General features: G+C 33.9%; 1 protein-coding gene across 1 annotated transcript; it reads right to left on the bottom strand.

Annotated features, from left to right (window-relative positions):
• Positions 1 to 132: 132 nt before the first annotated feature.
• On the bottom strand, positions 133 to 10,270 carry LOC101741975 (uncharacterized). The gene is made up of 10 exons (XM_004930395.5): positions 9,804 to 10,270; positions 8,684 to 8,918; positions 7,133 to 7,227; positions 5,399 to 5,522; positions 4,956 to 5,143; positions 4,510 to 4,777; positions 4,027 to 4,242; positions 3,597 to 3,731; positions 2,583 to 2,992; positions 133 to 1,929 (listed from the first exon to the last, which is right to left on the bottom strand). Exons 1-10 carry the CDS (start codon positions 9,912 to 9,914, stop codon positions 1,690 to 1,692), a joined length of 2,022 nt encoding a protein of 673 aa, XP_004930452.1. The 5' UTR covers positions 9,915 to 10,270; the 3' UTR covers positions 133 to 1,689.
• Positions 10,271 to 11,926: the final 1,656 nt, after the last annotated feature.

Raw genomic sequence — 11,926 nt, 5'->3', positions numbered from 1 at the left:
ATGATACTTACTATAATGAATTCCATTAACAGAATAATACAGCCTGTAAATATAGGGAGAACATTTATAAATTCAATGGCGCTTATCATACGGAGACAAATGTATGGATTGAATTGTTGAATAAAACTACAATTCAGTCTGTAAAGTGTAATTTTCATTGAAACACACAGGAAAAGAAAACAAGCTAGCTCCTCTTGCTACTGAATTTGGGGTTTTTCAATAATTTGTCAAATCAAATCCGTCATATAGATATCTGATAAGGTACTACACGAGGAAACTCTATTACACTTCGTTATTACAAAAATACTACTACTTATTACTAAAATGTATAATCATTAATGAAATTTAAGTTACAATCCTTTTTATAGAATTATTTTTATGTAGATACAGGTAAACGTTGACATTAATTTAATTCAAATATGCTTATATATTGAGATAAACGCATTATGACTATTCACAACATAATTTATAAAAATTACAAAAAATTGGGCAGCTCAACATACCACAAATCAAGTCAAGTTTTAAAAGAACGAAATATTTTTCCAGCATGAATTTGGTAACATTCATATGCTTTACAATTTCAGCCGGTGTATGATTATTTAACCAACAATTTAATAACCACATGCAGGTATAAGCTGATTCAACATTACTACACCATTTTGATTTTTTTAAACTTACAAATTACAGCTTACAAACTAATTGCTATAGTCAAAATTCAGTTCTGATGTCATTTAACATTACCGGCAAATTTCCTCCCTCATTGTGTATTCTCTAATCATCAGTTGCCTTAATATGTTATCATTTAAGCTTTTAACATTATTTTGTATTATTCACCAATAATACATAAATTAAGGTCTTATTCATAGTGAGTTACTGGAGCTTTATAAACCAGCTAAGACCATTTGTTATTCAAGTATGTGAAAATCTTTATATCACAGGTATGTATAAAGGTCTGATAAGTATTTATAAAAGAGACCATAAGTCTTTTTTATTATTATACTAGAACTGGCACAACTCACAGAGTGTAAGACATTCAATCCATAAGCCAAAAGGAAAATCAAAGCTGGAAGCCAATATTAGCTGATGTGCTTTGCATTGTGGACTCACAAAGTATCAAACCGATAAAATGATACTTTCAAAAGCAAATAGATCATTTTCCTCAATATATTTAGGTAGTATTTTTTTATGTTTGTCTATGGGAATACTGCCCTCAGAACCTGCATACAACACACTTTTGTTCTATAAAATTTAGAAAAGGATCTAAACAATACTCTACTACAACTTGCAGAAGTAAAATGTATTTTTAAAGTTAATGCTTGTATTAAATTGAGCTCAATATATTATGTTAAGATAATTACTATTTAACAAGCAATATCTAGAACATCATTTCACTACACTAACTGGCTGCACAAAGTACATTTTTAAAAGAATTATTATTTATGAAATTTGTAATGGATATCTATTTGAGTTTTAATATCAGCAACATAATTGTGGCAAACATCAACTGATCGCTTCCGAGGGAGATTCGTTACTGAAAAAAGGGTATGTTACAAAAAAAAGTTTGTATTTTTTTTGTAAAAGAACCTTAGTTACTACATACAATGCCTATTCCGTAAAATATAAATTATAAGTCCCCTTCGATATATTTCACAATACTATGTGTGGTTACAGCACTAATAGATCTTAGTCTTAAACACTTGAAGTCACTACTGAACTTGAAAGAGAATCATCGGTTTTTTGCCTTTTAGGTTCCTGTTTGTTTTCTTCACTAGGTTCATCTTCAGCTGTGCGTTTTTTTGAAACAATGGTATTATTATGCTGTCCAATTTCAGCAATGGCTCCATCTTTAAATCGTACTATAATAGCTGTCATATTATCACAGCCCGTGCCATCTCCCATTGTGCTTGGTGCTAAACAGTGATCAAACATCTGAAACAAAAAAAAATTTGAAGAAAAATAAGATACCGTGATGTTTAAGGGTTTTGAAGTTTTTACGAAACCAATAATAAATCATTTTAATCATCAATTTTACCCTAACAGTTTTTGATAGCAATTAAACAACGGGTAGGTACTTTTAGAAAACATCGTCATCAGGACTAACTATGTGAATGGGGATTGGGGTGCAATCAAGATAATTAATTATAAATAGTAAAGTAATTTCACTATTTTCCCTAAAGAGGATTATTTTAACAAATTTTGATTACCATTACTGATAAATCATCAAATACATCTTTATTACAATCACTTGACAAGAACTTTGTATTTATATTCTGTTAGTATGTATGGTGGTGATAAGTATTGTCCGACGGCCGAAAGAATGCGATCGATGTAATATTAATAAATTTAAAGCAAAACTTAAATTGTTAAGTTGGCATTTTGTGATTTCCTTTATGATAATGATTATTAGTGGGGTAACGATATGCATCGAAACATATGCAACGAAATGCTTTTATAGTAAATTCACTGTTACATCTAAGATAAATCGTGCGCCCGATTAAGTCCGTTACGAACGCATCCTTTTAGCAACTATATAGGTAATAAAGGTTTTTTATCTATATAAATTTAAGAAGCTCTTAACATACCTCTTCACATATTTGCGACAGTTTGTCCCTGCCTTCTGCCAATCGCGGCAAAATGAAATTGCAAACATCTTGACTAGACATATAATTCCAAATTCCGTCACAAGCTAAAACCATGAACTGGTCTTTGATTGGATCTATTAATAATTTCTTCACGTCAGGTAGTGCTGTGATCATTTGCTCTTTAGCACCAAGGTCTTTATTTTGCTTGTACGAATGGTCGCCAATAGCTCGTGAAAGATTTAATCCGCCGTTAATTCGACCGTCATTAGAAACTTTTCCGCCTGCTTTAGTTATACGTTCGAGTTCTGGCAAGTCTTCAGGTTTGTGATCAATTGACATATCAATTGCAGTGCCATCTCTGCAGAGAATACAACGCGAATCGCCTGCGTTCGCTACATATAACTCATTACCTGTTGAGATAATTTATTATTATGAATAATAATCAAATATATATAATAAAAATAACATTTTCAAATATTGTTTTATCAGTAGAAAATGGTTGTGATACATAACTCCAGAAATCAAATTGCTATAAGATGGTGAACAGAAGATATTATTGCATTAATTACAGGTTTTAGACATTGCAGATTACACATATAAAATCAAGTATTCAATTCACATGCTGCAAGTAATCGTTTTCAGTTAGAACTATTCTATTTCATTGCCTCATAGACTTAATTATATAAATGAATATAATTGTTTCTGTTTAGTACAGGAATCCCTAGTACAACACAGGACTTCTAAAACTGATATTGATATTACAAGATGAACTGTAACACGGTTTTAATATAACACAATTTCAAAAAGTTGAATACTTCGTTAATAATTCTTTTACTTAGTTGAATAATTCTTTGAATTGTGTTCAATAAGACCCATCTTTATTGCAACTGAAAAATCTCATTTCATTTTGAGAAGTGACATGGTAGTAGAAAAAATGTTTCTGTGTACAAAAGAGGAGATGTCCTTTATGCATAATGACTTTAGAATTGATAGAGGAATAGACAAAAATTTCACCTCTTAGCAATGCCACCACTGCTGTACATCCACTGTCATTGCCAGGTTCCTCAGTCATGCTCAAATCTTCTTCACCTTCTTCATCACTAGAATCACCTTCATAGTCTTCCTCATCATCTTCCTCTTCACCTCCATCTGCACAAAAGATTTTTATATAAAGTTATTAGCTTATTATAAAAATATATTTCGTAATTCACTGGCAAATAGGGAATTTTTCGGCCAGTATTCTAATTTATTTTAAAAGATTAAATCTAATTTAAAATTTAATCTAAACATTTAAGGTGCCTAAAAATAAAAACTGCAATACTTATAGAAAAATAGCAATTACTAAGCAAGCTTCTTGTACTTTTAATCATCCAAACAATTAAAATCAACAGGTAGCCAACAAAACATGTAATAAAATTGTAATTTTCTTTATTGGTATTATTACCTTCATTGGAAGAATCTTCATTGCCATTCACATTTTCTTCATCAGACGAATTAACTTCACCTCCTTCAAAAGTCTCATCATTCGAATCACTTTCATCATCTTCCTCAGCCTCTAGCAGCAATGATTCATATACAGCAGCAGCTGCTCGTCGTAATTTGGCCTTCTTTGGTCTTTCTGGGGCTTCTTTTTCAGAACTTGATACTGGCGAAGTTTTATCTAACATAACGATGATATTTATTATTTATAAAATAAAAATTTCTTACTTTTTAATTAGGGCAGCCATATTGGGAAACATCAAGGTTGACAGCATGTCTATATTACAAATGATTCTGCTGCTAGTCAATGTACCAAATTGATACATTGTCACTATCATTGATAGTGATATTGATTGATACTATTCAATCTAAGCCAACATTTACTATGCACATTTTCACTACCCATTATTTATTTTTAAAATATTAGTTATAATGCTATTGTGTTTACCTTTAGCTTTCCCAGACTTGACTGGCGTGGCAGATCCATTAGATGATGAAATATTGTTGTCCTCCCCTTCAGCTTCTTTTGAATCCGAAACTTCTCCATTGCAAACATCAGAACTATTCCTGGGAGCCACATCACAGCTTTTAATATTTTCACTTTGTTCAGGCTGGTGAAAATTGTCATCAGAACTGTCTGGTGCCGCTGAGTTTATTTTCTCAGGTTCTACAGCAATGGGATCTTTTGCAATGGTATCTGGGTCACTTGTTGATACCTGAAATGGAATAAAAATAAGAATGGAATATACCTGAACACAGATTTGTCACATTACAATGTTTGTGAAATTTTATTTTTACCTGAAAATATGAAACAATCAATAATTAGTACTGTAACACTAAAACTGTAAGCATTTATAATATCACTGTCATACTGGTTCAAATACAGATAATTACCTCTCCATTTGTTTCTTTGTCTTTTTCATTGGAACTTGTAGATGAGACTCCCCCAGTGTCATCTTCTGTGTTCATCTTGACATCTTCCTGTGCAATAAGTCCATTTTTGCTAGATGAAGCTCCTTGATTAGACTGTTCGGAACTTGAACCTAATGATGAGCATCCTAATCCTAAGTCACTGGAGGCACCTATAGTAATTTTTTAAGTTATTTATTTGCTCTTATATACTTTATTGATATTTTGTGAAAAACAATAAGTGAATGCTGATATGTACTGTAAGTTGTTTTTCAATTGGTTATGGAATTTCAATATCCACAACTAAGAAAAATTTCACTAATTAGTAATTTAAATAAAAATAAAAAACATAACAATCATTTAGTTCATAAAGATCTATAGACTTTTTATAGATATTTCATGTACAGTCATCATTAACAATTAAAGACCTGCGGCATCCTGTTCATCAACATTCTTCTTGGCACGTAGACATGGCGAGAGTGGCGTAGCTGTGTCTCCAAGTCTATTTCGATGAAGTGAACTTAATTTGTTTTCATATTTAGCCAACACCTCCTGTGTAACGAATGTTTTCATGATAAATTTGGAATATAAATCGAATAGCTTTAAAACCGAATGGGACAATTTTGGACAAATATGAGGGTTCTTGGACATACTGCCGTTTCCTGCAGGTACATGAGAATGTATAAAAAGCAATATCTTTGGACAAGACAGGCTCTTTTATTAATGTATCAGAAATATTCCATCCAATCCTTTTTAAAGATTACTTCAAGTCATGATTTCTACAGGGCCCTGGTAATTACTTATGGATGTAAATTTGTAGTCTGTTTATTTAGTGTCAAAAAAAAACAGAATGATATTTTTCATTGTTTTCGTGGTAGTATTTTTTTATGATTGTAAGATTACTAGTGGCCCGGAGGTCTTTCCAGTTTCATAAGGTCAAGTGGGCGTGCAAAAGCTCAGCCAGGAGGGGTGGGATTTGCTAACAACTGGCCGAGCGCCTCCAAAGGAGACCTAACAACTCAAGAGCAATTGCTTTGCGAATGAATCTACTACCGGATCGGAATCGCGACCCGCTGAGATCTGGCGAAAAACTCAGCGGGCTGATGCTGGGGTTAGGTTGCACGTCGACCTCTTTGTCGAGTTCGACGAGTACGGTTACCAGGGTTCCTCAGCCTGCTCCTAGTGTTAGAGCTGAAGGTATCTAATGCAAGAGTTATTGGATCTGATGGATCCGTAAGGACGTGTCTAGGGCGACGACGGTGATTTGCTCCTGCGTGATAAGGATTCGGGGAGTAGTCAGCGGCGGCAACGATAAGGCGATTATCATGAGGCATAGCCTTATCGAAGTACCGTTCCGACATTGACTTCATGTGTTTGCGGATCGTTTCGAGGCCCAGGTCGTCGTGTAGGTCGACGTTCCTCACGAACCACGGAGCCCCGACGGCTAACCTGCAAAAGCGGGATTGTAGGGATTGGAGGGTGTCTATGTGTGTGCGGGCCGCGTGAGCGAACACCACACTCACGTAAGTCATGACGGGCCTTATGCAAGTTTTGTAAAGCGTCACCTTGTTCCGAAGGGACATTTTACTCCGCTTACAGATCATGGGATAGTCTGCCGAGAATAAATGCGGCACAGTCGCGGACTGTTTTTATATGCAGGCGGAATGTCATGGATGCATCCAGGGTGACTCTTGATCTTCCTGGCCCAGGATATAGGTTGTCCGAAGAGGGTGATCGGGAGTGTGATATTCCTCCTCCTAATGCGGGAGGAAATAAGTGAGTTTTCCCTTTGAAATAACACTGCTGTGCTTTTCGCTGGGTTGATGTCTGTTTTAGTGGTGGTGTTTAGCTAGCTAAAGTAAGTACTGTGATCACTCACATGCGATTCATTCATAATGGCATAGAGATGGTCAGAGTTCTCTTACAAAGCTATGCAACTAAGCCTAATCAAATCCTACAAGCAGATATGTTAATAATGTGTGGGATGTGAAATAAATGTGATGTTGTTATAGTATGTTCATGAACTAATTCCACAATGAAGGAATAATAATATCTTGTCTTTTACTTAAGTAAAAAAAATATGGGTTCTCTAATCAAGGTGTATGTGAATTTATATAATATCTAAAGTAAGCTCGAAACAAGAAAACTTTGAAATAACTCACCTGCAAAGGTAGATGTGCTTCTTGGTACAAGTTGGTTACATTTTCATCATCAGATTCTTCCTCATTGTCGCTGGAGCCTGGTGGATTTATTTCACCTTGACAAAAAAATTAAAAACCTTATAAACTTTGTATTTTTTTCAATCAATGTTTGAAATGATTCAAGTTCGATTTGCTTATATATCAGCTATTCTTTGATAGAATTAGTCACTTTAAAAGTACAGAGATAGTTTTTAAATGTTTATTTGAACATTTTTGAACAAAATTCAAAGTTTGGTCCAAAGACAAGACTTGTACATCTGTTATTGTTTTTGAAAGACTGGGGTGATCAACAGTCTTACAGCCTTGTGGATCTTTAGTGTTCAGATTTTAATTTATTTTGCATTACAACATTGGAAGACCTTCCTGTAGCAATCCACTCACAAAACGTCACTGAATATGTGATGCACTGTTACTGTCACTTCCATGCAGAATTTTCATAAAGTGTAGTTGGTACAAAAACATTCAGACAGTGGCCCAAGAGGTAGCCGACATTTATAAAGCCAACAGTAGTACTTATATCAATCAAGTTTTACATGCGAACTCCTTTATAACTCTTAAGACTCAAGATGCTCTTCCATTGCCACAAAGTTTTGTCTTTGGTCCTGTCTGTCAAATGCTGTTAGCCATCCTTATTGGATCTCCTATACATACTCTACATAACAACCAGCTTAGTAATTTACAGACTCTTCCAGCTTAGTAGTTTATACCTGGTTCATTCTTTTCATTAACCTCAATGCCAACAGCAACAACAACTACCCAGACTAGATTGACATTATTACACCATCAGTTTATTAAAGGTATGATAGCACTTCAACAGCAATGTTATTTTTTCAATTTCCATTAATCTCATTTTTGGTCATAGTTTAAGGGTAATGTTGATAAAATAGTTCTATCCCCATTTTTCTATATGCTTACGAGCTTTGATTGTCCACTGTTTGATAGAACACATACACAAGACTATTAATTTTGCTCTAGTTGGAATCTAAGCCAAAGCTCCTTCCTAAGCAAGTTTTAGTACTTGCAATAAACCAAACTATACTTGTTTCCTCATGTAGCCAATACCTTATCTTATAAAATAGTCATGTAAGCCAATATCTACTTAGTGTTGAATTGTATGTCAGTAGCTTTGTCCTTGGCTTATCCAACCCTTAGCTCCTATGGCAGCATGTATATGTGCATACTCAGTAGCTTAAGAATGATCCTATAAAGTCACATTTGATTTCCATATCATTGACCTATCTAAGGTCAGGCCTAGTTATTTCACCTCACAGATAATGGTATCTCAGTGCCATAGTCTGTGTAAGGTCTCCCTTCTTGTAAAGGAAATCAACCATACTGTAATTCACAAACATATCATTATCTTCGTAAAACTAGTCTTCCAGTGATTTTGGTATCTGATTAAATACTGTGCATGGATATTTCCCAAACGTCAATATTGCTAGATCATCAAAACATTGAACAGTTTTGTATAATATAATACAATGTTGTAAATTTAATTTTTTAAGTACTCACCTGCTAATACTTTGAGGATATCCATAACTTCTTTTGTAGCAATTGTTGCATCAAAACCAAGAAATGCATCTTCTAAGGCTTTTGTATAATCTCCACTTTTATAAGCATCTGTGTTTTTTATGTAGTTTGGTAGATTTTGTGAACAATATGTGGCAACTTCAGCACCTCCATGACCGTCATACACCGCAAAAAGGGATGTATTGACATCAAAGTCCAAAATTGTGTTATGTGCATCCTGTTAATAAGAATGTTATTTTATTCATTTAAATTGTCTTTATATTACACAATTACAATTTCAAAATGTAGGAATGTAAAACTACTGATGGTATCACTAAAGTAGTATCCATAACCTTATGTTTGTCACAAAGCAGTCATTCATTCTGGCTGCTCTTAAAGCTTATGTGTCATGGTATCTGAAAGTATTCACATTGTGGTGTATATGGGCTTTTATTAATCATTGGCTACCCAAGCATAAGTGGTTAAATTTAAAATTTCATCAGTTTATTTAGCTTCATTTACTTAATTAGTTAACTAAATTTACTTATTAATATAAAATACAGGTAATACTATGCTTAATGATTGATTTAAATTAAGCCGTTTTAGTTTTAAGGGATTTATATATTTGTCGTGATTGTATATTAAATTGTTACAAATATGTAACAATGTATGTAAGTAAATAATTCAATATTTATAGGTTAAGTACACGATGTTCACAATTTGAAGGCAATTTTTAGCTTAAAAAATATGATTTTCATTTTGATATACATGAATGGTTGGCAATGCTGGCTATTTGTTTCAGAAAGCGGGGAAGATGACATTGTCATCGCGGACTTTTCACTATTAGAAATTGAAGTTTAGCATCAGTATTCCAGATTTAGTATTGGCTGTTAGAAATGTACATTGCATAGTGCAGTTCATTAGGTGTACATGTACATAGTCCACACTACGTACATACAATACAAAATATTGTATGTAACGACTAATCTTTTAGCAAGCTTATGAACAATTATCCAGAGAACTTAGACATTATGAAGTCGATTGCTATCATAGTAACATGTGTTAGAACGATTTATGTAAAGAAACAACGTAGGATAGTTGATTATCGCAGGAGTAGGCTTACCTCTTGATTGACACGCCATCCTTGCATGGAGCTTGCACCGCATTCGAGTTTATCGTTCGCTTCATCGCTGGACACTTTTTCAGTAACAGGTTCAGATAAATAGGCACCCATAGTGGAATGTAATTCACATTAAACAATAAATAAATACTTATATGTTAGGCGCGAATATAACCATAGAAATTCGCGGAGGCGGCAAGCTACTACAAGTCGAGTCAATCAACCGCCGCGCGCCTCCATAGATTAGCATAGACTGCATAGATAATACACATAATATTTCAAATTAGAATATAATATATCTACTTGTATTCATGGATAATACCCTTATTTTTCTAGGAATGAGCGCTATTGTGTATAAAATGAAATGGAACAGTTATTCGCTTTATTATGTACTAGCGACCCGCCCTCGCTTCGCTTCGGAAACATTAAAACACACATGAAACCAAAAAAATAAATAAAAAAAAATTAAAAAAAAGTAGTCTATGTTCATCAGGGACAATGTCGGCTTCTAATGGAAAAAGAATTTTTCAAATCGGTCCAGTAGTTTCGGAGCCTATTCGAAACAAACAAACAAACAAATCTTTCCTCTTTATAATATTATTTTCCTCTTTATAATATTAGTATAGACAGGTAGTTTTTTTTTTTTATATCTGATAGTTCTAAGTCGCCGCCGTCTGTGTAATATTATTAACATTAGGACTTTTTGGCGGGAACGCGAGGAGTGAAGTTGTGTGATTTGTTTTATTTTGTCTATTTAGTGTTTCTTCGGGTTTAAATGTGTAATAATGGTGGTTTATTAACTGTTTAATATCTGTGAAAGTGCACAAATGTGGGAAAATGAAACAAAGCCGCTGGACGTAACTTCTAGGGATCCTCCAAAAAGTCCACTGAAAAAATCTTAGTAAATGACCACCATTTTACTGAGATTATATTTCATCCCATATCATCTCAATTCATTTCATTTAATTTCATCCCAGTTGATTAGTGTCTCAAATTAATCATCTTCATTTCATTTCACTCCATAACATCATTTTTCATACAAATATGAATAATATAAATTAAAATAAGACATGACTTAAAGATTTCAGTTACCAGGTCATAAAATCTCTTAAAAAAACACTGTTTAAAGTTTAAGCTGCGACTTTTTGGCGGGAACGCAAGGAGTGAAGTTGTGTGATTTGTTTCATTTTGTCTATTTAGTGTTTCTTCAGGTTTAAATGTGTAATAACGATGGTTTATTAACTATTTAGTATCTGTGAAAGTGCACAAATTTGGGACAACGAAACAAAGCCGGTGAACGTAACTTCTCGAGATCCTCCAAAAAGTCCACTGAAAAAGTCATTAATCATCTTCATTTCATTTAATTTAATTTCATTTCATTTCACTCCGTATTATCATTTTTCATAATAAAAAAATAAGAATATAAATTAAAATAAGATATGACCTAAAAGTCTTAGTTACCAGGCCATAAAATCTCTTTAAAAAATGTATAAGCTGCAATTAATAACCTTTTTTTTTCTTTTTTTTTATGATTGAAAGATTACTGGTGTCCCGGAGGCCTTTCCAGCTTCACCAGGACAGGTGGGCGAGCAAAGGCTCAGCCAGGAGGGGTGGGATTTGCTAACAACTGCCCGAGCGCCTCCGAAGGAGACCTAACAACTCAAGAGCAATTGCTTCGCGAATGAATCTACTACCGGATCGGAATCGCGACCCACTGAGAAGATCCGGCGAGAAACTCAGCGGGCTAGTTAATAACCTGTGGTCCAGATTAAACGGTTTAGAGTTGCTAGATTGAGTAGGTATTTAAAATTTCCTGAAACTCTTTTCCCCAAGCTGATTATCGCCGATTTCTTTCAATAGGCAAATACAACACAAATTTAATTATTTAATACTATGTTTTAGTTCCATTAAATAAGAAAAAAATAGAAAAAAATAATAGCATACATACTTTAATTTGTTTTGAAAATAAAATCGAAATTTTCATTGCTTTTTTTTAGAAAGGGTTACTGGTGGCCCGATGGCCTTTCCAGTTTCACCTGGACTGGTCACCAGGCATGGGCTCAGCCAGGAGGGATTGTATGTATTAATTGCTAGAGCACATGATTCATTCGTGGCAAAAATAGGTG

Source organism: Bombyx mori, chromosome 10 (genome assembly GCF_030269925.1).
Source record: "Bombyx mori chromosome 10, ASM3026992v2".
NCBI lineage: Eukaryota > Metazoa > Arthropoda > Insecta > Lepidoptera > Bombycidae > Bombyx > Bombyx mori.
Note: the sequence above shows the minus strand (reverse complement) of the source record. Positions and strands in the feature narration are given on the sequence as shown.

Bases quoted from the DNA above. Each gene is read 5' to 3' on its own strand.
- LOC101741975 (XM_004930395.5), bottom strand. From the start codon at position 9,914: ATGGGTGCCTATTTATCTGAACCTGTTACTGAAAAAGTGTCCAGCGAT. The intron at 4,778-4,955 runs GTAATTATCTGT...ATTCCATTTCAG, and splicing joins ACAAAGAAACAAATGGAGAG to GTATCAACAAGTGACCCAGA. The intron at 2,993-3,596 runs GTGAAATTTTTG...TTATCTCAACAG, and splicing joins AGTGGTGGCATTGCTAAGAG to GTAATGAGTTATATGTAGCG.